The 26529-nt window shown below is 34.6% G+C and overlaps 5 protein-coding genes across 5 annotated transcripts; 4 read left to right on the top strand and 1 right to left on the bottom strand.

Moving 5' to 3' along the window:
- Positions 1 to 549: 549 nt before the first annotated feature.
- Positions 550 to 2059, top strand: LOC147296653 (putative O-methyltransferase 3). The gene is made up of 2 exons (XM_086234203.1): positions 550 to 1431; positions 1521 to 2059. The coding sequence occupies exons 1-2, from the start codon at positions 610 to 612 to the stop codon at positions 1824 to 1826; spliced, it is 1128 nt and encodes a 375-aa protein (XP_086090329.1). The 5' UTR covers positions 550 to 609; the 3' UTR covers positions 1827 to 2059.
- Positions 2060 to 7439: 5380 nt separating this feature from the next.
- Positions 7440 to 9701, top strand: LOC147296652 (putative O-methyltransferase 3). Its single transcript, XM_086239290.1, has 2 exons — positions 7440 to 8365; positions 9176 to 9701. Exons 1-2 carry the CDS (start codon positions 7565 to 7567, stop codon positions 9476 to 9478), a joined length of 1104 nt encoding a protein of 367 aa, XP_086095416.1. The 5' UTR covers positions 7440 to 7564; the 3' UTR covers positions 9479 to 9701.
- A 4197-nt stretch (positions 9702 to 13898) lies between these two features.
- Positions 13899 to 15401, top strand: LOC147296651 (trans-resveratrol di-O-methyltransferase-like). Its single transcript, XM_086238984.1, has 2 exons — positions 13899 to 14690; positions 15081 to 15401. Exons 1-2 carry the CDS (start codon positions 13911 to 13913, stop codon positions 15399 to 15401), a joined length of 1101 nt encoding a protein of 366 aa, XP_086095110.1. The 5' UTR covers positions 13899 to 13910.
- A 645-nt stretch (positions 15402 to 16046) lies between these two features.
- Positions 16047 to 18879, bottom strand: LOC147296650 (proteophosphoglycan-like protein). The gene is made up of 2 exons (XM_086252752.1): positions 18031 to 18879; positions 16047 to 16509 (listed from the first exon to the last, which is right to left on the bottom strand). Coding segments are annotated over exons 1-2 (699 nt in total). The 5' UTR covers positions 18729 to 18879; the 3' UTR covers positions 16047 to 16508.
- Positions 18880 to 21118: 2239 nt separating this feature from the next.
- LOC147296649 (prohibitin-1, mitochondrial) lies at positions 21119 to 26012 on the top strand. Its single transcript, XM_086248961.1, has 6 exons — positions 21119 to 21258; positions 22318 to 22505; positions 23419 to 23535; positions 24443 to 24613; positions 24887 to 25099; positions 25590 to 26012. Exons 2-6 carry the CDS (start codon positions 22329 to 22331, stop codon positions 25782 to 25784), a joined length of 873 nt encoding a protein of 290 aa, XP_086105087.1. The 5' UTR covers positions 21119 to 21258; positions 22318 to 22328; the 3' UTR covers positions 25785 to 26012.
- Positions 26013 to 26529: the final 517 nt, after the last annotated feature.

Genomic DNA, 26529 nt, shown 5'->3' with positions numbered 1-26529 from the left:
CCCTGCACCATGCTGACCCACCAGTCTCGTTGCTACCGCTGCTGCCACCTCCGTTATCAGTGGAGTGAGGGATTGTCGGCCGATGGGTGGGGGAGCACGACGAGGATGGGGAGGGGTTTAATTAGTTTAGTTTAGTTTATTAATTAATTAATTTTATTTTATTATAATTGTTTTAGTTTTATTTGTTTAATTAGTTTAGTTTTATTTTTTGTAATTATTTAGTTTTATTTTTTTATAAGAATAGACACTTTTACCCTTAAAATTGGTCATGTGCCAAGTACATAATCAATTTTTAACGGAACTTGACAGAATTGACGAAATATCATTAATTGAAACACTTCGTTAGTTATAGTCCTTAATTAAATAAAAGTGAAAATAAGATACTGAAAATATAAATATAGTTGGAGTTCTTTTACTAAAATTTTTCCTTTAAAAAAAAGCCACAGTCGAATTAATACTGGTGGTCACATCAGATTGTGAGGATATAGGAAGGTCATTGTGAGGATATATACGAAGGTCCTCAACCCCCATTCCTCATAGCCCAAGCATTACTCCTATATATAGCTGGTGGTTCTCTGTTCTATGATTTAAGCCACATTAAGAGTGAACATGGAAAGATTAAGTAGCTTTAGACTCCTCAACCAAAACTCGTTTGGAAAAGAGCACGCAACCGAGCTACTCCAAGCTCAAGCCCACATATGGAACCACATTTTCAGCTTCATAAACTCCATGTCTCTCAATTGTGCAATTCAACTAGGCATACCCGATATCATCAAAAAACATGGCAAACCCATCACTCTCTCTCATCTCATATCTTCATTACCAATCCACCCATCAAAAGCTCGCTGTGTCTACCGCCTCATGCGAATCTTGGTCCACTCCGGCTTCTTCGGCCAACAAAAGCTGAGTGGAATTGATGATGATGATGATGATGAGGAAGAAGAGGGCTATGTTCTCACTGATGCTTCCAGGCTCCTCCTTAAGGATCATCCCATGACCGTAAGGCCCTTCTTACTTGCCATGCTCGACCCCATTTTGACCAAACCGTGGCATCATTTGACCCCTTGGTTCCAAAACGAAGACCCTACGCCGTTTGACACGGCGCATGGTATGACGTTTTGGGACTACGGGAACCATGAGCTGGGTCTTGCCAATTTCTTCAACGATGCCATGGCGAGTGATGCTCGGTTGGTGGCGAGCGTGGTGATTGATGAGTGCAAGGGGGTGTTTGAGGGTTTGGAGTCATTGGTTGATGTTGGGGGTGGTACGGGGACCGTGGCCAAGGCCATTGCTGATGCATTCCCTCATGTGGACTGCACTGTACTTGATCTCCCCCATGTGGTTGCTGATCTGCAAGGCAGTGACAACTTGAAATTTGTTGGAGGGGACATGTTTGAGGCTGTTCCTCCTGCCGATGCAATTTTATTGAAGGTAAATCTTTTTAATATATATTCGTATCTATACGTACTATTATAAAGTCAGAAGGAGATTTTTGATGTTATAAGCTTCACAAATTGCAGTGGATATTGCATGACTGGAGTGATGAAAAATGCGTGAAAATACTGAAGCGATGTAAAGAGGCAATTACGAGTAGAAAGGACAAGAAAGGGAAGGTGATAATCATAGATATGATGATGGAGAACCAGAAAGGAGATGAGGAATCAATTGAGACACAACTTTTCTTCGATATGCTGATGATGGTTGTGCTGGAAGGAAAAGAGAGGAACAAGAAAGAATGGGCAAAGCTGTTTTCTGATGCAGGTTTCAGTGACTATAAGATAACTCCCATTTTGGGTTTAAGGTCTCTAATTGAGGTTTATCCTTGATTAATTGATCGGATATATGATATATCTGCTTCTGCATATGGCGCAGCATGTAAAGAATAAACTGTTTCGTGCATGCAGGCACTTTATTCTGGTATCAATAATTTGGAATCGTTTATCAAGCTTAATTACGTACTACTGTACTAGTACGTGTGTCATATATATTGGTTAAGCTAAATAATGCTTCCAGCTAGTGATGGTTACTTTATTATATAGTGATGTACGTTTTCTTGTCATTAAGTCATCTATCAATATATATTATACGTATCTGTATGATCTATATATATATATACATTTTTTTTTTTTTTTTGGGTGGGTGCGGCTAACTCCCATGAGGTGAACTTCAATTTTTGGTATAACTTTTGAGAATCCAAAAATATCCATTTCTTAATAATATTAATCCAAAATATCCATCTCTTAGGGTATAATATTAATAATATTCATTTATATTATGACACATATACTGATTATACCACATAACGGTGTACCGGTTATATAGAAAAAATTCTCCTACGGATGACAATGGGACGGGAAGAGATGAATTTCCACCTCTATACTCATAACCAAATTTATTTTTAGTCCCCATAGCCGCACAATCCTTGGCTTGTTCAAGTCGAGAAATATTAATCCCTATATCGGTACACATAGGGAATGGGATCCCTATCCCCATCCCAATTCCTGAATTTGCCTTATTACTAAAAAAAAAATTATAATTTATAAGTTATTTAACAAATAAATTTTAATTTAAAAGCACATAATATAGCTAAAGATAAAAAAGTTTTATTTGACCTAAAGGGAAAGATAGTCCAAAACTAGTTATCTATAATTCTATATTTTATATAGTAATAATATAAAACATTATAAAAATATTATAATATATATTTTATATTAATAATATTAATTTAAAATGAAAAAATATATATTTAATTTGGGGTAAAGGGTTCAGGATTAAATTTTGTGTATTTTTCATGCAAAGATTGATCGATTTTAACTAGATTTTAAGCTTTAATTCTCAAATTTTGGATTATCATATCATATAAAACTCAAGAGTTAAATTTAAAATTTAACTCTAAAGAGTGATTCTACAATGAGATCAAAATGTGGAAGAAAAAAAAAAGGGTTTATTTAAGTCCATTTCATAAAATAGACTGTTTTAAGACCCACCGCTACAGTGAAATACTGTAGCAGCCCACTTTAACAAAACAACAGTAGCGGCGTTACTGTAGCGCTACTGTTTTTTTTTTTTTTTTTGGGTTACCTTTTTCACATCTTTTAAAAAAAAAATCAACAGTGACAATTATTATTTATTGCCACTGTCAAACAATACATAGCTATTTTCAATTTTTTACTTTGCAAAAAAACTTAAAAACAAGACAACTTATACAAATCATAACCCCACTTACATATACAAATATACAATCATAGTCTCACTTACATATTGTTACGTACTGACAAACATTAACAATCATAGTCTCCACTTACGCATTGTTATTAAAAAAAGTGACAACCATAACCCTCACTTATATATTGTTACTGACAAGTAGTAACAACTATAGCCCCACTTATATATTGTTACTGCTTGTCAGTAACAATCATAGTCTTACTTATATATTGTTATTGCTTGTTAGTACGTAATAACCATAGCCCTACTTACATATTGTTATTGTTTGTCAGTAACAACCATAGTCATCACTTATATATTGTTACTGATAAACAGTAACAACTATAACCCTCACTTATATATTGTTATTGACAAACAGTAATACTTGAATAACACATGCAATGTATAAACTCGAAGCAGAATTCAAGTTGTATTAGTTCCCCATCCTCAAAGTGAGATCCAGCTGGAAAAAAAAAAAAAAAAAGTTTGTTCAGCGAAAGAAAACAGTAACAACAACTATCATATAAATTCAAGAAAACAGAAAATGATATAACAACCACCAAAGGGGCACCAGAAAATAGATAGATATATATATATATATCTATTTTCTAAACCATGAAAACTCACAGACACAGGGTAAAAAATAGATAGATATATGAACCATGAAAAGTCATAGACACAGGGGAATTTATGGCTCCAGGAAGAAAAGTACCAAATGTACGTGTCTTTTATAGTTATAATGGGGGGTCTGATGATTAGTGAATAAAAGTACTTAGTAAGTTGGATGGAACTGAGTAGCTAGCAGCTGGCTTTTGAAGGGCCAGAAAATAGTGCATGAGAAAATAATTAAGAAGAAAGAAAAAGAGGATATATAATAGCGATGGTTAAGGCTTCGTGAGCCATTTTATGAATGTGATATAAAGCTAGTGCTTAGTGAATTAATGAAGGATGTACTGTACGTAAGTGAGGAGAGAGAAATTAGATAGGGAGTACTGGGAGAGAGACGGAGATAGATGGAAAAGTTATAATGTGGACCGGGTAAGTAGTGTATGGGCTTATTTAGAATTGAATTTAAATGGCTGGACCAAAAAACGAATGGCTACCCAAATTTGGACTTTAAAATCATTATCTTAAAAAAAATACCCTTATATCTAGTAGTTGAAAATCTAAAGTGTCAATCAATCTATCTCCTTATGGATCGATTGATGAGTTTATTTGCATAGTTGAGAGCCGCTTTAGATCATATTTTTTTTGTGTATACATATGTATATACATATGGAGGTGCTCAAATATTATTTGGTATATACATAGAAGATATGATCCAAAGTGACTATCAACAAATGAAAAATAGAAAATTCAACTATTGAGATTATACTGTGTGATGAGCCCAAAAGAGTGGTTACTTTTTTGTCAACTTATTATACTAAAGTATCGACCGATCTACCTCCCTCGTGAATCGATCATATCCCCACCAAAGATGTTCTTTGATTCTTGCAAAAGAAAAAACAATTAAATCGGAAACCATTTGATTATCTAACTGTGAGAATTTGCCTCACTGCACCCAAGTTTGATATCTCCTTCCTGAATAATAATAATAAAAAAAAATATTATCCAAAATTTTGGAATTTATTTTGGTATGTACACAATCTATAAGCATTACTCTTTGTATTTTCCTTATTAACAAAAATTTATCATACCAATGCATAAGGTTTGCAAGGGGAAAAAAACGTTTTATATAAAAGCATAGAAAAGGTCAAAAAAAAAGAAAAACGTTTATAAAAAAGTAAACGGGAAAAATGAAAAGCAATTATTCGAGAATATGCTACCCCACAAGTACTTATTTAAATTATGCATTAGGGACGTGTCTGCCAATAATATCATCCACTACTTTATAGAGTTCCAGTAGTAGGACAACTTAATTACCCTACTGCCAAAGTCCGACTCTTACCTTCCTTTTCTTAATAACGCCACTACTATGTAGTCTCGATAGTACGAATTTACACGTTTTTTTGTTGGGATAACTCTCATAATGCTACATTGTATTATTAATATAGTTATGAGTTCATTAACTTTAAGGTTCTCACACCTGAAAAAGTTAGCTAAAAGTACTCAATTTTACAAATTTAATTTTAAGGTAACATCAACGCACCCAAAATCATAAATTTAATTTTCAGATAACATAAATTCACCTCCAACCCAAAACAGTTTCAGCACTATGCAAACAAATTTAATTGTAAAAAGTTTCAGTTTTCACATGCAGTTTCAGTTTTCACCACAGTTTCATTTTTTTATTCGCAGTTTCAATTATGGATAACACTCTTATAAAGTCGCAGTTTTAGTTGTCTGACACAGTTAACAAACTCAAAAAGTCACAGTTTTAGTCTGCATTTTTATTTTGCAATTTCAGTTCATAATTTTAAATTTTTATGGATCTGAGTTCTAAATCTTTTGACAAAAAAAAAAAGTTCTAGGTATGCGAAGAAGAAGAACAAGAAGATGATGAAAAGGAAAGAGAAGAGAGACATAGCGGGGGGAGGGGGAGAGAGAGAGAGAGAGAAAGACAAAAAAATAAGAAATACAATGGCAATTGACCATATTTCAAAATAAGTCAGCTGGCACCCGTTCCTGCAATGCAACTGATAGTTACCTTGTTATTAAATAAAATTAATTGGTGCACTAGAGATTAAATAGGATGCATAACATGCACCATATTGTAATTAATTCTATATTTATATTATAATATGCATATTTTTATCAATATTATATTTTAAAAGTATCAATTCATCATTTATCTATATTATAATTACATGATAGACAATCATGCACACAAGTTTTTCATATAAAATAATGCCAACTTTTTATCTAATATTTCATGTGTTAACCTAATACTTATAAGTCATTTAACAAATAAATTTTAATTTAAAAGCACATAATATAGCTAAAGATTAAAAAGTTTTATTTGACCTAAAGGGGAAGATAGTCCAAAACTAGCTGTCTATATTTTATATAGTAATAATATAAAACATTATAAAAATATTATAATATATATATATATTTTTTATATTAATAATATTAATTAAAAATGAAAAAATATATATTTAATTTGGGGTAGTGGTTTGGGATTAAATTTTGTGTATTTTTCATGCAAAGATTGATCGATCTTCACTAGATTTTAAGCTTTAATTCTCAAATTTTGGATTATCATATAAAACTCAAGAGTTAAATTTAAAATTTAACTCCAAGGTGTGATTCTACAATGAGATCAAATTGTGGAAGAAAAAAAATATACCCTTATATCTAGTAGTTGAAAATCTAAAGTGTCGATCAATCTATCTCCTTATGGATCGATTGATGAGTTTATTTGCATAGTTGAGAGCCGCTTTAGATCATATTTTTTTGTGTATGCATATGTATATACATACATATGGAGGTGCTCAAATATTATTTGGTATATACATAGAAGATATGATCCAAAGTGACTATCAACAATTGAGAGAACCTCGTTGATCGATTCACGAGGGAGGTAGATCGGTCGATACTTTAGTATAATAAGTTGACAAAAAAGTAATCACTCTTTTGGACTCATCACACAGTATAATCTCAATAGCTGAATTGTCTATTTTTCATTAAGACCCCACCAAAGATGTTCTTTGATTCTTGCAAAAAAAAAAAAAAACAATTAAATCGGGAACCATTTGATTATCTAACTGTGAGAATTTGCCTCACTGCACCCAAGTTTGATCTCTCCTCCCTGAATAATAAAAAAAAAAAAGATATTATCCAAAATTTTGGAATTTATTTTGGTATGTACACAATCTATAAGCATTACTCTTTCTATTTTCCTTAATAACAAAAAATTTATCATACCAATGCATAAGGTTTGCAAGGGGAAAAAAACGTTTTACATAAAAGCATAGAAAAGGTCAAAAAAAAGAAAAACGTTTATAAAAAAGTAAACGGGAAAAATGAAAAGCATGCGCATCACACAATTCACAATAGTCATATATGCTGAATCATTTGACCCATTCTATTAATCTGGTCTCAGAGGTAGACATCATATATATTTTTTTAATTATTTCACCACTTTATTTCCATGTAAACAACTAAACAAGAATGAATATTCAAACGAATCAAACATTTCAGGAGGTGCACGTCTAACATGTGAGAGATTTAGGGAAAGGATTAATATGTCCACCACTATATATCTTGTTTAATATGAAATTAAAAACATGCTGCCTCAGTTTCCATCTCTCTCCTTTTTGGCAGTACGTTCGATTCACGCCTATATAAACAGACCGACCTTCATCCATGTTTAATTATCTTCAGCAATATATCTTGAGCCAAGCACAAACTGATTAACATGGGTTTGAGTAATGAAGTGAGTACAGCTGCTGAGCTACTCGAAGCTCAATCCCACTTATGGAACCACATTTTCAGCTTCATAAACTCCATGTCTCTCAAGTGTGCAATTGAACTCGGCATACCCGATATCATTGAAAAACATGGCACACAACCCATCACTCTTTCTCAGCTCATATCTTCACTACCAATCCACCCATCAAAAGCCAGTTTTGTCCATCGCCTCATGCGAATCTTGGTCCACTCCGGCTTCTTTGGCCAGCAAAAGCTGACTCAAAGTCAAATTGGTGTTGACAATGAGGAACAAGAAGGATATGTACTCACTCATGCTTCCAGGCTCCTCCTTAAGGACCATCCCTTAAGTGCAAGACCCTTTTTGCTTGCCATTCTCAATCCCATCTTGACCAAACCATGGCACCATTTGAGCACTTGGTTCCAAAACGAGGATCATCCCTCGCCATTTCACATGGCGAACGGGATGTCGTTTTGGGACTACGGGACCCACAAGCCGAGTGTTGCACGTTTTTTCAACGATGCCATGGCCAGTGATGCGCGGCTGGTGGCGAGCCTTGTGGTTGGTGATGAGTGCAAGGGGATGTTTGAGGGGTTGGAGTCGTTGGTTGATGTTGGGGGTGGTACGGGAACCGTGGCCAAGGCCATTGCCGGTGCATTTCCTACTGTGGAGTGCACCGTACTTGATCTCCCCCATGTCGTTGCTGACCTGCAAGCAACTCACAACTTGAAATTTGTTGGAGGGGACATGTTTCAAGCAATTCCTCATGCGGATGCAATTTTGTTGAAGGTAAATCTCATATATTAATTGTTGAGTTAATTACACTTACACCCCCTGAAGTTATCGTATTTTCACATACACTCCCTAGAGTTTCAATAATTACACATACACCCCTTGAGGTTTTAAAACTGTTGCATATAACCCCCTATAGTGAGACGAAAATGATGAGAATTTATACAAAAAAGCATGCTAAGGGATTAAATAGCCTAATAAGATTATTCAAGGTGTAAGGTCTAACCTGAATACAAATATTTTCTTTTTTATTTATTTATTTATTTTTCTTGTAGGAGTTATATGCAACAGTTTTAAAACCTCAGGGGGTGTATGTGTAATTATTGAAACCCCAGGGGGTGTATGTGAAAAAGTGATAAACCTCAGGGGGTGTAAGTGTAATTAACTCATTAATTGTTGCCCTAACAATCTAAATATATTTCCATTATTATTTCGTAAGTTAAATATTTTCCATTTCAATAATAAGAGAAGGGGTTTATAGTATTAACGGCTTAGGTACCACGTTTTTTTATCCAAATAGGAGATTTGAATGTAAAATCTCTTTCAACAAACTAGAAATACACTAAATAAAAAACTAGTTGGTAATTGGATAAAATACTTACAGCACGCTATAGAAAAGTTATATAGTTAATGTAAGAAGTATTAGAGCATCTATTATTTAAATTAAACTAGTTAATTTCCTAAATAATGTGACTGTATTTCATTTATTTAAATTTTAGTCTATTATAAATCTCAATATTTCAATAAATAAGATATTTGCATGTATTCTAACGTCTCAAATTATTGGTGGTTGTGTATGACAAGCAGTGGATATTGCATGATTGGAATGATGAAGAATGTGTGAAAATACTGAAGCGATGTAAAGAGGCAATTACAAGAAAGGACAAGAGAGGGAAGGTGATTATCATAGACATGATAGTGGAGGGCCAGAAAGGAGATAAGAAATCAACTGAGACACAACTTTTCTTCGATATGGAGATGATGGTGTTGGCCACAGGGAAAGAAAGGAATGAGAAAGAATGGGCTAAACTCTTTTCTGATGCAGGCTTCAGTAACTATAAGATAACTCCTAGTTTGGGTTTAAGGTCTCTCATTGAGGTTTATCCTTGATTAATTACCTCATTTATTAAGCATTACTGTATTTTTGTTCTCGTTTAGTTGGTTGTCGCATTAATAATACATGCATGGTTTATAATTATAATATTTTTTGCTTTCTTGTTGCCGGATTGGGATCCTACAATCTAGAATCTTGTAATGATCGAGTCCTTTGTACTCATGTTCATTAATCAAGTTAATGCAATTTACATTTCTTGGAGGCAGTTGCCTTTGATAATGTCACAAGTTTTTGTCTAGCTGCAGAAGGAGTTCTTGTTGATGTACTTAATTATAGGACTCTTGGGGGTTTTTCAAGATCAATGCTTGGTTACCGTCCACGAGAGTAATTGCATGTGCTAGTAGGGATATGTTTTTATGGTTAGAGGAGGGTCATTCTTGGCTAATTTTCCCATAACGGTTTGGATGTTTAATTGAATAGTTTCACTAAATTGAGGTATGTTTCAACGAAAGGGGCCTGTATATATACTCAATGTAATCTTTGTGTGTGTCATAAAATTGTCCTTCAAATTTTAAATCTATGCATGCAAATTAAAGAATAAATTAAAACTGTTTAATGCATTTATTAGTTAATCCCCATGATTTAGGTGTTTAGATAGATAAATTAAACTTAGTATTTAAGTACAAGATCTAGATCCTCAATTTGGCTTTCTTTGATTTTTAATTTTAGTCATGATATTTATTATTCAATGGTATGAAACAAAAGATGAAATATATTCGTACGTAGTATTTTTGGGTGTGAGTGAAATTACATTAGTCATTGAATTTATTTTACATGGTTAAGATAATAAAAAAAAAACAAGCAAATAATCTAAATTCCTAAATAAGATTTAAGAAACAAGTCAAAAACACATGCTAATTTTCTTGTTTGGGTTTATATAACAAGTAAATTAATTCTTTAATTCACCATAGGAAATTTTTTTTTTGCAAGGTCATAAATCTCAACTTTTGATTTCAACTAGGGTTATTAATTATTACTGATGCCTTTTGATTTCAACTAGGGTTATTAATTTTTCACTTTATATCATGAAAGTTTATATGTACGTCTCACTATGCCACCTAAAATTTAATCTCGTATTGCACATAACTTGTTACCCGGCCCTCAAATTCGTTCAAGATAATGATTGAGAAGTTATAACCACTACCACCACCATCATTGCCACCATCACCGCCCTCACCATACCACCCACACCTCACTGCCACTACCACACCATTACCACCACTACTGCTACTACCACCACCACAACCATTAGTCATTTATAGAATATAGATTGATGCATTGAAAAAACAGAAAAAAAAGAAGGGGGTATAAATTATGCATCTAAATCCCATCATGTACGCTAGCTTACTTGGTTGACCAAATATGATATTCTATAAATTATATTTCCTTAAATTCCGTCAATCTAAATTTTTGCATTCATATGCAACAAAAAATTGGGCAGGCCGGCCAAAGATCTACTTAATTTTTATGAGAGTTTTGTTGTCTACATGCACTAATTGTAGTTAGCTTATCCAAAATCTGATCAATAGGAAACCAATTTACTTGCTATCATTTTTCTTAAAAAGAAGTTTGGTTTTTGTGTTTTACCCAAACAAATTTGGTTTATGTAGTTTCAAAATTTCATATTTGATCCATAAAATATTTCTCAAACTAAAACTAATGACTTGTATAAACTCGCAATATTACTTAAAATTGACAAAAATTCATGTATATAACTTTTAATTTGATTTTCAAAAAAAATTGTAAATTTTGAATTTGTTAAAATTGTTCTCATATTACAAATAACATAAAATACATGAATCAAATAAGAAGTTTTATAACCGACCAAATATGTTTTCAAAGTACAACACAGCAACTAAAAACGTTTTTATCCCCCAAAATTTAATTGTCATCATGGGTATCACACAATTCACGATTCCCATCATAAATATTATAACCCAAAAGATGTTTTGGCTCTGCTTCATCTCATCTGATCGAATCTAGAAATCATATATCTTATTCTTATCTCACAACATAAACGACGGTTATAGTAACTCCATTAATGACCCAACACTTGCTTAATTATATAATATACTATAAACTTATATCATTATCAGTTTTGATTTGAGTTTGGGCTTTCATGTCCTTGATTCCCCCCTTCCCTTTTGTTAAGTCTTCTGGCTGATGACGCTACTCATGTAGCCACTGCCAGGGCTATCTAGCTTTGTGTAGCTGTCTTTGTTTCTGGGCTTAGGCCCGCCACAATACCCAAAAAAAAGAAGATAAGCTTTATTATTCCAATAAATAGTAAAACTGTCGGGAACAATAGTTCTTATTGATTTTAGTTATTTAAACTAAACGTACTACGGTACTACTGGCCGAAAAAAAAAAAAAAAAAAAAAGCATTTTTAGTTCTTTTGTTTTATTTTACAATCAATTTTCGTCTTTGTATTTTCAAAATTATTAATTTAGTTTTTGTATTTATGTTTGCAAGTCATTTTAGTCCACTATTAATAATTGTGGTAGCAAATTTGTGGTAGATTTCACATATTATGCCCAATAAAAAAATGATTTTGGTGATGATGAACTAAAATTACTTACAAATATAAACACAAGAACCAAATTAATAATTTTGAAAACACAAACATCAAAATTGATTATAAGGTAAAATAAAATAACTAAAAATGCATTTTTTTCAAAAAAAAAAAAAAAAAAAAACACTAAACGTACTACAGTAACACACTTGCGCTCATTGCTCTACTTTGAATAAACCTAAAAAGAAAAACATGCTTTGCTAGTTTGCTGATTTGGCCTGCACTACTCGCTTTCCTTTTATGTAAAAAAAAAATCTATTTGGATCTGAATATATGTATTTTATTAATCACCTTTTGGCCAGATATAGATCGATGACTTTTGCATGATTCATGTGAATTATTGTGTGAATTATACAATCCCTTTGCTTTTTCTTTAGTTGATTATATGTAATTATATATGCACGTGGACAAATTAAAGACCCCCTTGGCTCCGTCCATGGCCTCCTGCAGTATTGTCAGGCCTTAAACCTTAACGTTTTCCAGAGTAAATAATAATAGCTCATGGTATTGTTCCTAATTCTAGGATCCTTCTAACTAGATTGTTCAACAATTATATAACATATGTATATTTATTAATACTATGGTCTAAAAATATGGACACACCCTTCATCATTGTTATACCAAGTGACGGAATTCGTCTTACCCAAAAAAATTTCATTTGCGCTCCTCTAAAGAAATGAAGTTGTCTGAAAGTGCGAATAGCACCCACCTTTAGTTATTTCAACTTGACTAAATCAAACCAATTCCTTCAGGATCCATCCCATCATTATCAATCTCAAATTAGGAACATTCTTAAAATGCATGAAATTAATATAGTATAAAGTATAATACTATTTTAGGTAAATTATAATTTAATACTTCAACTTTATCTTGGAATTCAAGTTAGTACCTCAAGTTCAAAAAGTTGCAATTTCATGCCTCAACTTTCATTTTGTTTCAAGTTAATACCTTCGTTAGTCTTGCCGTCAAAAAAGCCGTTATCTGATGACGTGTCACACTACTAAAAGATTTTATTTCAATTTAGTACCTCAACTTTATCATATTTTTTAAGTTCATACCTCAAGTTCAAAAACTTGTAAATAAATAAATGTTTTTCAGTTTTTATCTCAACTTCACCCTAGTTTTTTACTCATCAAATCTCTACAAAAATTATCAATCTTATACTCATTTTGAAGCTATGAATCTCCTCTTTACAACCATATAAAAATCATGCAAAAAAGAGCTATGAAATCCAATATAATTGGTCACAAAGTAGGCTACTCGAAAGTGCCAAATTTTCCAAACAAATTGACAATTTCGGGTAGCCTAATTTGTGACTACTTCTTTCACGTTTCATAGCTTCTTTTTGAATTATTTCTATATGGTTATAAAGAGGAGATTCATAGCTTCAAAATGAGTATAAAATTGTTGATTTTGATGAAGATTTGATGGGTCAAAATTGGGGTGAAGTTGAGATAAAAACTGAAAAATATTTATTTATTTGCAAGTTTTTTAACTTGAGGTATGAACTTGAAAAACATGGTAAGTTGAAGTACTAAATTGAAATGAAATCTTTAATGGTGTGCCACGTCATCAGATAACGGCATTTTTGACGGCAAGACTAACGGAGGTATTAACTTGAAACAAAATGAAAGTTGAAGCATGAAATTGTAATTTTTTAAACTTGAGATACTAACTTGAAATTCTAGGTAAAGTTGAGATATTAAATTGTAATTTACCCTACTATTTTCTTACTTTGTCTGGGTTGTGCAACAGCTATATAAACCGATCCTCGTATCCATGTTCTCAGAATATTTACAAGAATATATCAAACAACATCGATACACTCTTGATCTTGAGCTACATATATATACACATGGGTTTGAGTAATGGTGATCAAGTGGGTGCTACAAGTGATTATGAGCTTCTTCAAGCTCAAGCTCATGTGTGGAATCACATATTCAACTTTATAAACTCCATGTCACTAAAATGTGCAGTCCAATTAGGCATCCCAGATGTGATTCACAACCATGGCCAACCCATAACTCTCTCCAACCTTGTTGCTGCCCTAAATCTCCACCCTTCCAAAGCTCACTTGGTCCAACGCCTCATGCGCATCCTAGTCCACTCCGACTTCTTTGCAAAACAGCAAGATTTGTATACCCTCACTCCCGCGTCAAGGCTTCTCCTCAAGGGCGGGCCACTAAGCACGACGCCGTTTTTGCTCATGATACTCGACCCGGTAGTGATTGCCCCATGGCATTTAATGAGCACTTGGCTCCAGAATGGTACTGACATTCCTGCTGCCAGTACCGCATTTGAGATGGAACATGGGAGGCCCTTTTGGGAGTTGGCTGCTAATGAGCCAAGGTTTGGTAACTTGTTCAATGAGGCAATGGAGGCTGACTCACACTTGCTTGCAAAGGCCATGATCAAAGAGTGTAGAGGAGTGTTTGAGGGTTTCGATTCTCTGGTTGATGTAGGAGGTGGTACTGGAACCATGGCCAAGGCCATTGCCAATGCATTCCCAAACATAAATTGCACTGTGTTTGATCTCCCACATGTTGTTGCTGACATGCAAGGGACTCACAACTTGGATTTTGTTGGAGGAGACATGTTTGATGAAATACCTCCAGCTAATGCAATTTTCCTCAAGGTACGTATCACTGAATGAATTAATTATTTCCAGACTAGACTGGACTATATTTAATTGTACTAGATTAGACTCTATTTGTATTCCCCGCATATATGGATCTAAATTACGACATTTTTAAGTTGTGCTAAAGCGTCTTAAAAACTCGGCAAAATGCAATACAATCCCATCTAATAGGGTTTATTACAGTAGTATAGTACAATATTGTCCAGCACAATTTCATATGGGTTTTTGCAGAAATTAAAGTAAGTACCGTATATCATAATCACCTTTTCTTTTCTAGAGCCATAACTCATAAGTAAAAGTGTAAATGTGTGTATTTATCATTATATAATATATATACTGACACATGGGTGTCTAATTAATTAATGTATGACAATTAATATTGATCAGTGGATTCTGCATGACTGGAGTGATGAAGAAAGTGTGAAGATATTGAAGAGGTGTAGAGAAGCAATTGTGAGCAAAAATGGAGGGTCAGATGGCAAGGTTATCATCGTAGATATAGTTGTGTGTGTTGATAACAAGAAGAAGAAGATAGACAAGAAGTCAAGTGAAACCCAACTGATGTGGGATATGTTGATGATGGTCTGCCTCACTGGCAAAGAGCGTACTGAATCTGATTGGGAGAAGCTCTTTTTGGCTGCTGGCTTCACTCACTATAACATAGCTCACACGCTGGGTCTCAGGTCTCTTATTGAGCTTTACCCCTAGATGAAAACACTAAACCATAATGGTATTCAATGCACCATGTGGCATGGGACTCCTTTCTTTTGGTGTGTATTGATTTTCAAGATTTTTTCGTGCAAGTTTGAATGTTTTATAATTATTGTCCTACATTTTCTTAATCTATTGATTAATCCCTATTTTACCGCTTAAGGATATGGAATTGCACTCATAATTAATTCCATACTTATAACAAGAGCTTCCTCATAGTCCTAAGATCATATGACAGACTAGTAAAACCTACAACTGCTATATACACCTATTGTGTTGGAGTGTATACACCCGTGATATAAGAAAGTTTTTTTTTTCCATAAATCCCCAGACCCACATGGAACAAACCAACTCCACCGTGATAGCCAATGCAACAACAATGTCTAGCTTCATCGAAAAGAGCTAGTTAGAAGGTGACACAAATTCCTTGGACCTGCCTACATATCAAAATATCTAGCTGATGTAAAGACTACCACAGCATTGAAATTGATTTTTTTCAAGTTTCTAAGGAAAAGGGAACAGACAGCAAAAATAGCTTTTCATTGAATGCCAAACCATATCCTGAGAAGCACTTATTTTCAATATATGAAAATGCGGTAATGCCAAACCATGATAGCTGCAAAATGAAATCCAAACAAGATATGGCAACAAACAAAATTTTCACAAAATTTGGTGTTTAAAGTACAAGGCAAAGAATAATGCAATGGCAGCAACCAAACATGATGCTCACCTTCAAAAGCAGTTAATAATAAATAACACACATGTAGATTATACATATCCCATACACACTTTGGTCTCTTCTTTAATTGTAAAACAGAGCCAACTACCAAGCAGAAAAAAAAAAAAAAGGGGCTTGGGTGCTCAAGCCTTTCCTTTTTTGTACAACACATCAATTTTCAAAACGATTGATGTTATCCGGGGTCAAAAGGCACGATGCAGCGTGGTTGAATCCTATTGTTTGCTAACTGAAATTCTGATGAATCTTTGGAAAGTCAGTACAAATTCCAGAGGAACAAAAGCAGCTAGACACTATGGAAATCCCATTGTCATATCCTTGAGAGTTCCATCTTTGTCCTCAGGAAAGAATTCAATCTTGTAGGAAAATCTGTAAAAAGGCAATATTTATATCTTCAGCCAATCACTCAACAGAAAAGCCCAAATCAAATTAAGATAGAATAAGCTATGTTAACAGCATTACTTCACATAAAGCCATGGGAAACTCATGTACTTCCCCGAAAATGACGGCTATTTCTTTCATGTAAGTACCCGAGGAATCAAAAGAGAAGGGGAAAGTGCAGTGCAACGCATTAACTAACAATTTTCTAGGGCAAAATAAGCTCCTCTACAAGCAATCATCACTAAACGCTAATTGAAAAAAATGGAGTTATCTTTAACCTAGAATGCTAATTTCCAAATCAAAGCATCAAACAACTATTTTCCAAATCAAAAACAAGAAAAGAAACGTATTTAAAATTTTGAAAAATTGGGGTAGCATTTAGCTCAAGCTAGTTATGATTGCATACCAGACCATAATTCAATGGTCCCCACCCGAAACAGGGTTTCGGAAGGTTGTTCTGCATCCAGTTCTGACCTTCAGCATTTTTATATACACATTTGAACCTCAAAACTCAAAGCCCAGCTGCTTAAACTTGACGGCTAGAGTAATAGCTCCTTACTTTTTGATTAAATGCTTGGTACATTTAGTTTTCCTATAAATAGTTTTCACAGGGAGATAGCCAACATTTACTTCTTTAACACTGAAAAATGGGAAGTATTTAATATTGCATTGACCTTTCTCCAAATTTAGCAAAAGCATTAAAATCTCAAAAAAAAAAATTTCTTTTTTGGTCTGAAGAGAGAGATTCTTAACCTCTCAAATTTCTTAGTACCAGTATTAACAACCGGACATTATTTTTAAACCAACAGTATATGTCAGAATGCTTCTCGTTAAGGGAGAAAGTTACTCAATTTCACCCGTAGGCCTAGCCATCCATGCCTTCAAGAGCCCTTGACACCCCCAAAAATAAGATTGTAAAGGCATGATCAGCTGATCTTGTAATATTTGAAATATTCTTTCACCAAATTTCTCAGGTTATTATCTTAAGTAAACAAGAAAACACAAATTGAGAAACCTCGGCATGATGTTTTTTCTCCATTACATAAATTTCTCAAACATCAAACAAGCTTGCATCCTAAAGCTAATGGAATCAGATCTAGGGTACTCCATTATACGGAGTTCTTATCATTGAATCATGCATAACCTATCAAACTACAACTATTTTTATTACTAATTTCTCTCCTTTTCTTTTGCTGTATTATTATTTATTGTTTTTGACATATTTTTGGTGTATTATTATTATTACTATTTTCTATATCATTCTCCTAACCTCACATTTATTAAACAGAACAAATGATGGCTAAGTGCCTAAGTCCACATGTCCCTTAAGAACCTCTATAATCAGTACTAGTAATAAATCCATGTTCACATAAATGCAAACAAATTCTCAGAAGCAAAGTATGAAACATACCCAACCATGAAAGACAAAAAAAATAATAATAATAAGATGACAGATGTAATAAATTTAGAAAAGCCAGAAATGACAGAAATAAGGAAGAGAGCCATTACCATCCAGTGGAACTCGGCCGGCTCCCACTCGTTCTCGGCCGAGTCATCATTGCCAAATCCGAGTCACCGCCACCCCTCATCATCCTCTCATTCCCACCACCCGACTTGGGCCGCCCATCTTCCCCATACCGAATCGGAGGCCCAGAATGCCTCTGCCCCGCCCCGCGGATCACATCCAGTCTGGACCGGTCCTCCTTGGCCACAAAACCTGGTCTAAGATGCGGGGGAACAAACTTGTCCGGTTTCGGCGACGTGACCAAGCCTGTAGCCTCCTTGTCCCTCTCGTGACCCGGAACAGGAGACAAAATGGGCGGACTGGAGCCGGTCCGGCCTAACGGACGAAGCGAGATGGCATCGGAAACTTGGTCGGACCGGATCGGATCTTGTCGGGTCTGCTGAGGCTGCGATTGAAGCTGGGGTTGAGGCTGAGGCTGAGGTTGAGACTGAGGTTGGGGTTGGGGTGAAATGGGTGGTGGGATGGAGATGGATTTGGGTGTCGGTCGGGTCAGGACGAGCATGCGGCCATGGGTCTTGTTGTTGGGTGAAGAAATCGCGGAGTATGAGAAGGAAGAAGAAGAAGAAGATGGGGTTTTGATTGGGTTGTTGGGGCTTCGATTGGTGCTGTTGGGATTGGAATTGGTGGATTTCTCGTAGATGTGGTTGAAGTTTATGGACGTGAACTTATTGGTCTTTGCCATCCACCACCACCCACCTACTACCCACTTCTCTCTCTCTGTTTGGTTTTCTGTGGGTTTGTTTTTGTCGAAAACGAAAATGAGATCTTCAGGGACCAAAAAAAAAACAGAGGAAGAAAGAAGAAGAAGAAGAAGAGCAGATTAGGATGGTTTGTGTTTGTGTTTGTTTGTGGTTATGGTTATGGTTTTATTTTTTTATTTATTTATTTTTGTCTGGGGGATGTGTTTCATGGCAGACGACGCCGTTTTATGTTGTTTAATACTTTAATAAGAATCTCTAATGTTAGCGGTGGTGGTGGCTTTTGACTTCTGAGTGCCTGCTGATGTGGCCACTGATGTGGTGGAATTTAAGACAGGAAGAAATGTAACTCTTTTCTTTCCTTTTTTTTTTTTTGTTTTTCTTGTTAATGAAAAACACTTAAACACATGGGCATGAGTGCATGAGTGCATGAGTGCATGAGTGCATGAGTGCATGAGCATTGAGCAATATCGAATTTATTGCAGCTAGGGTCGAGTCAGCTTGAACCCGCTCGAACCCAACTCAAATTTTGAACCTATGTGGGTAGGTTTGAGAAAGGAAATGCGCGCCAGAACCTGAATGCATACCCAATCATTTTTTGATTGAGCATGGGTAGAGAACTAGAGATCATGTCTGTCCAAGCCTGAATTCCATAACTGTGGTATTGTTATGGTATTATTTGGTCATTTTTTTAAAAGGTTGTAAGAAAAAACAAAGAGTGATATTTTTAAAAAACATGTGACTATAATGTTCAACCCATGACTTAATTTTGAAAGTTGACCTTAAGTCTAATCCAAGCCTTAACTTGTGTTCAAATATGGTATTTATGGGTTGGGTTCATTTATTGTCAACTTGACTAAACTTGACCTCGAACCCGAATCCAAATATAAAGCATGCGTTGAGCACAGGTTGACATTCCAACCCTTACTCTGCTCGAATTGCACCCCTACTAAACATTTCACGTGTATGTATATTTTTCTCAAAAGTAAACCATGTAACCTTGAAAATAATAGTTGCACATAACTAAATATGAGCTATGGTTTAAATTAAATAGATCATATAACTAAACTTGAACAAAACTAAGGCCTTTGTAGTAGAAAAACACAAGTAAAACTTTGAACATGCAAAATCAATACTAAATCCTAAAAGAACTTTACTTGAACTCATTTAATGACTTTAATCCTATAAGTTGGAGTGTTGGAACCAACTAGCAGTTAGTTTAATGGTATTTCTCTCTCTCTAATATTGAGAGAGGTCTCAAAAGTTCAGATTCTCCTTCTTTTAGATAAAAAAATAAAAATTAGAGTGTTACAAGTTGTCATGACGTATATATTGTACCGTCAAGCATGAGTTGGATTGGATAGAGTTAGAGCTCAACTTGAAGACCAAGTCGACCTAGTTGGGTTGAATGTGTTAGTACTCAAAGCCGACTGAAAGAACATTCGCACCAACCCAACCCAACCAAAATCGATTTGGGTGAAAATATTAGTTTCGATATGACCATTAAATATAATTTAATTAAGCCAAAATAATAATAATAAAAAAATCAAAACCACTTTGAACTACACTGGGTTTTGGTCTAACAAAATGAAAAGTTATTTTCTTAATAAGATTCGGTTTAGGATATTGGAAAATTTGGTTGAGTACCTCTAAAAAAAAAATGGTTGTGTCTGTGGTGAGTAAATGTTATAAAATGAAAATATGTGCATAAGGGCCATTATAATTCGCTTAAGTGGTGAGGATCACCTAGTGTAAAAATTCTCCAGTAAGTGAGGTATTAATTAAGATTAGAGTTAATTACACTTATACCCCTTGAGGTTTATCGTCTTTTCACATACACCCCCTGGGGTTTCAATAATTACACATACACCCCATGAGGTTTTAAAACTGTTACATATAACCCCCTATAGTGAGACGAAAATGATGAAAAATTATGCAAAAAAGTATGTTAAGAGATTAAATAGCCTAATAAAATTATTCAAGATGTAAAGTCCAACTTAAATACAAATATTTTTTATTTATTTATTTATTTTTCTTGTAGGGGGTTATATGCAACAGTTTTAAAACATCAAGGGGTGTATGTATAATTATTGAAACCTCAGAGAATGTATGTGAAAAGACAATAAACCTCAAGGGATGTAAATATAATTAACTCTTAAGATTATAATAGGCGATAAACGTAATTATGTATACAGGCGATAAACAAACACTCGGGTGCTTATAGCTATAGGAGTCCCTAAGAAAAAACAATTAATCCAAGAAAATAGATAATGGGCCTAAAACTTGGCCCGTGAAGTCACTCTAACAAGGGCAGAGCTTGGCCCATAATCTTGATTGGTCCTTACGCTTTATATCCCGTAAAGCCCTAAACCTCTTGCTTTCCCGTTCGTAGTCGGTAAACCCTAAACCCTTGGGAAAATTGGGTCCAACAAGTCATTCTCTAACGCCATAAAAGCTCCATTTTCTCTCTGCGCACAGCGTCGATTGTTTATCTTCGGCAGCCCTATCGCTCAGGTATAACTACGATTCCACGATTCCTTGTTTTGATTTTTGATTCTTTTGCTTTCGTTTTTGGCGATTCTGCAAAACCTTTCGTGCTCTGCGATTCTTGGGTTTTGGTGTGTGGTGGTTGGTTTGTCGCCATTTTCATGTTTGTGTGGGGGGTGTAGCTAGCTTTAGCGTGATCTGTTAAAAGGAAACAATGTGGAGCAGGATTGACTAAAAGGGTTTCATTTCTTATACTTGTTTATTTGTTATAAAATTTATAACCATGAGTCTAAACCCACGCCTGCCGGACCTCTTTAGTTAGTGGGCTCTCCATGCTTGCTGTAGATTTGGTTTAGAATTAGCAGCTAATATATATTTTTATGTTTCTTAATTTATAATAATTCAAATCTGAAAAGGGTTGCGCCTCAAGACATCTGAAAACGTTGGATTAAATTTCAAGTGACTGAAAATAAATTAGTGGGATGATAATTCCAGGGAATATATAAACAGTAGGGAGCTGAAGTGCTGAACTTAGAAATTGTCATCTGGGTGGATGAGAGTTCTGGGAAATATATATTGTAATTGTATTTATGATTTGTGACTTGAGAAATCAAATGGAAATCGTAATTTGCTATTTTTCAGTTTCTTTTTCAATGTTGCAATATCTTACCGTGCAGTGGCAAGTAAAATGTGTCATAAGAGGAAGATAGTCATATTTCCTAGTCTCTTTTTTGACTATTTAAATCAAACGAAGTTTTGTTGTAATCTTTGGATGATGAGCGGAATTTGTTCGTTTATTCTTCATCTCTAGCACTTACAAAGGCTTGAAGTAAACAGGATTTTTTTTATTCTTTTTTTTCTTCCATGAATTTGTTTTGATGGAACTGCTTTCAAGGAGTAGAGTTTGAAGGCTTTCAGTTTATCTGCTTTGTTTATGTAGTGGTTCCCTTCTAGTAATTCATTGGTTTGACTAATATGTGCTTGCCCCATCCTTTAGACTTCTTTGCCAATGAATGAATATTTGGCTTAATTTTCTTAGTTTCGGTGCATTTTCATTTACGACATTGCTTCTTAATATGTTCTCAGCAAGGAGGAATATGAATTTCAAAAACGTTAAGGTTCCCAAGGTGCCAGGAGGTGGTGCAAGTCCTACATTGCTTAAGGTGGGAATTATTGGTGGGCTTGGCTTGTATGCAGCTGCCAACAGTCTCTACAATGTTGAGGGAGGACATCGAGCCATTGTTTTCAACCGTATAACGGGTATCAAAGATAAGGTTATTGGTGCAACTTTCTTGTCTCCTATTATTCCATATAATATGACTTTTGTAGACCGCAAATTTCTTATCTTCTATTAGTTGGATGTGCATGATATATATAAGAAGAGTTTTGCTGTATTAATTTATTTATCCTGTACATTTGGGTGGTTCTTTTTTCTTCCTAACAATTGTCTAGGTAGAAACGTATATACTTATGGTGCATGTGCATTCAATTTTGAATTTGATACTTATAAAAGGTCACTTTCACTCTATCTGGACTCTCAAATTTTTGTTTTCTGGATGATGATTAATTTAATTCATATATTTATTTATTCCATGATTGGCTTTAGTCCGTACTTTTGTTGATTCCTAAATGATTTAACTTTTAGAAGTCAGTTAGTGCAAGGTCATAAAGGCAGGTATTTTTTGGGTTAATTTTTTTCAAAAAGGCCTGATTCAAAGCCTTATAACATCAACTTTTGGCGTTCAATAACTCTATATGGGCTTATATGTTGTCCATCGAGATGACTCTAACATAGATAAGTAATCCTATCAATAGTAACAGCAGAGATCCTGCAGCAATGATGGCAGAAATATATTTAAGATACCTCCTGTATAATCCTTTAACAGATAAGAGAAACTTCCCTTGATGATGGTATCCTTTATCAAGAAAAATTTTCACCAACTGGGGTATCCAACTTTGACAATATGGTTTATGATTCAATTTGTAAAATTCATTGTCAAACATGTCCTTTTCTTTTTGTTTTTGTTCAAGTCTTGTCAAACATATCCTAGATCTAACAATTTGTTCATTTACTGTTAATAAATTTGTCTATTTATCATCCATGTCTTGTAAAATATTTTTGCTTTTGCCTTCTTGTTTATTCTTTGTAATATATTAGTATTGTGTAATAATGCATTGCATGCACAGGTTTATCCAGAGGGGACACACATTATCATTCCATGGTTTGAGAGGCCGGTGATTTACGATGTCCGTGCACGACCTCATCTGGTGGAGAGTACTTCTGGGAGCCGTGATCTCCAAATGGTTGATACATTTTCTTTTTGTTTCTGTAACATGAAATTTGACACCTTCATTGTTTGTAAGATATGTTCAAATAATTTGTTCAATTCTGTGGTTGCACATATTTAATGTGATAGAATATTGGGAGACACCATTCCTATCACCAAGTACACGTCAGTACCATTTCCAGGTGATCTCCAGCAACTGCGATAATGACTGATGTATAACAATAAAGCATCTTTATACATTTAAACTTTACTCATCATGTTTTGATTGCTCTATTGTCTTAGGTTCAATCATCATTTGAACTCTTCTTTCATCCTTGCAACTCAATGTTTGTGGGGGTAACATGTTTGGGATTTGGGGAGCAGGAGCTTTACTCATGAATTTTTTCTTTTCTTGTTTCTTTTCAAAAGTGGAATTTGTTATATTTGTTTATTCTGATCAGAATTTAAAAGATTCAATGCAAGTGTATTTTTGTATTGTGCGAATTTGTTTTTAATAATTTTTTGTCATAATTGGTTTTTTGAGGCCAAACTTTTTGAAATTCAAACCAGAAATTATGTGGCAGAAACATACACCTAGATATTTATATATATATATATATATTGCTATCATTTTGCACTTCAGCTCTTCTATAAGAAAATCTGTATTCGCTTTTATATATGCAAAGCGCAATGATAATTTTTTGTTCTTGTTTCAAGGAAAATATTCTAGTATATTGGTCCTCTTTTTTTGGGGGATCCAATTTTTCACTTTTAGCATTAGCTGTATTCCTCTTGTACATTTAAAACCTGCATCCCGTGTTCAAAACATGACCTTTCATCAGCAAGTAGTTGGCATCAATTTCTAATTATAGATGGTTTCCATTTCTGTTGTCCAGAATCCTTGTCCTCAATGTTATTCCTTCTGTTCTCATTGTGCTGTACAGGTGAAAATTGGGCTTCGAGTTCTTACTCGTCCTGTAGCAGACCAGCTGCCTACAGTTTATCGAACTCTTGGTGAGAATTACAATGAGAGAGTCCTTCCTTCTATCGTTCATGAAACTTTGAAAGCTGTTGTTGCACAGTATAATGCCAGCCAGCTCATTACTCAGAGAGAGGTAGGGAGCAAAGCTTGATGTTTGACTGTTTATTTGGATGGGTATATTTTAGTGTATATTAGTTAAACACAATGACACTAATGATGATGTGGATTTAAGGTGCTAACAATTCATGTTCTTAGCCCTTGCGTTCTGGTTATATATGCTATTCCTTTTCCTTTCTAGTTACTTGGAAGTTGTATACCTTTTTTTAGTGCATCAATTCTTGGATGGTTTTCAAGATAATACTGCTCCAAGTGTTGCCTTGGTGTTGATTCTCCTTGTCATGTTTAGTCTGTTAGTAGGGAAATACGGAAGATTTTGACTGAAAGGGCTGCCAATTTCAACATTGCGCTGGATGATGTGTCAATTACCAGCCTCACCTTTGGAAGGGAGTTCACGGCTGCAATTGAGGCCAAACAAGTGGCTGCACAAGAAGCTGAGAGAGCTAAATTTGTTGTGGAAAAGGCTGAACAAGACAAGAAAAGTGCTATCATCAGAGCAGAGGTGAGTTAGAACAAATTCTCAAAATTAGATAATATCTACTGTTCTCAATGTAAGTTTACCAGCCATTATATCAACAATGTTGGTTCTGATGGATATAGCCCGAGGAAAGTTATGGAGAATCCCTGGGAACCCACTGCCTTATATCTATAAATTAAAATTTCTTCCCTATTAAGAAATGATTGGCATTTTTAATGGATTCAGTTCTGGTTCATAATATAATGGTGGCCCTTGCATCCTAATCATAGCTCAATAACATCAGCAATTTTTTATTGCAGACCCCATGGATGATTTTCCTTAGAAATAAATCATAAAACCCTGTTTATAGAATGAGTTTATGCAAATATGTCGTAGTACTCTGTTTACAGAATGAAATGAACATAAAATGACAATGTTTGATGGTTTTACCTTCTAGTGGTCAATTGCATGTATGAATATGGGCATCCCTTTTAAACTTAGATATTTACTTCAATCCTTTTTCCGTGGTGACCAGGGTGAGGCCACAAGTGCCAAGCTGATTGGTGAAGCTATTGCAAACAATCCGGCATTTATCACACTGAGGAAGATTGAAGCTGCTAGGGAAATTGCGCATACCATCTCAAATTCAGCAAACAAAGCTTTCTTGAATTCAGAGGATCTGTTGCTGAACCTTCAGAAGATGAATTTGGAGAGCAAGGGGAAGAAATAGAACACTGCAGGTTGGACTTGTAATCATTTCATTTTGGGATGTTAAATTGTGGAAATATTTCCTTAAAAAGAGTTGAGCAGTGGACCTTAAAATATTACTCTCTTTTGATGTACTGCCAGTTGGCATGTCAAGCTGCTGTCAGTGGGAGATCCAAAGATTGAAACTTTTAAGATGCAGTTACTGTTAGGTATTTCCGATGTTATAATTATAATATCTGATGTTCATATTGCCCTGGTCTCTAAGGGTCCGTTTGGTACTGTTTTTAAAATTGTCAAAAGCGCTTTTAAATTAGTAAAAGCGCTTTTGGTAGCGTTTGGCAAAAATAATTAGAAGTGCTTCTGAGTTATAAAAGCGCTTCTAAAGGATTTTTTGAGAAGCACCTGACAAGTGCTTCCTCAAGAAGCACTTTCAAGTGCTTTTGCATGAACAACTTAGAAGTTTTATAAAAATTTATATGTGCTTCTTAACATAAACGCTTCTGATAAAAGCGCTACTAAATAAAAGTGCTTCTAAGAAGCAGTGCCAAACGGGTCCTAAATGTTACTTCATTATTTCTTGATGAATATCGCTGTCCGTTCTGATTTTCTTTGGTAGCTTCTTGGGCTTTCATTCAAACTGGTGCCTAGTATATATAGGTTGAATAAATTCTCTGGTTTTATGGTAACAGTGAATATGTACATTTCATTCGTAATAGATTGACATACATTTGCCAATTGATTCATTACCTAAGATTGGTAATAGAGTC

Source organism: Dryas octopetala, chromosome 1 (genome assembly GCF_963921425.1).
Source record: "Dryas octopetala chromosome 1, drDryOcto1.1, whole genome shotgun sequence".
Classification (NCBI taxonomy): Eukaryota; Viridiplantae; Streptophyta; class Magnoliopsida; order Rosales; family Rosaceae; genus Dryas; species Dryas octopetala.
The sequence above is the reverse complement of the archived record's forward strand: the minus strand, read 5'-3'. Positions and strand labels throughout refer to the sequence as shown.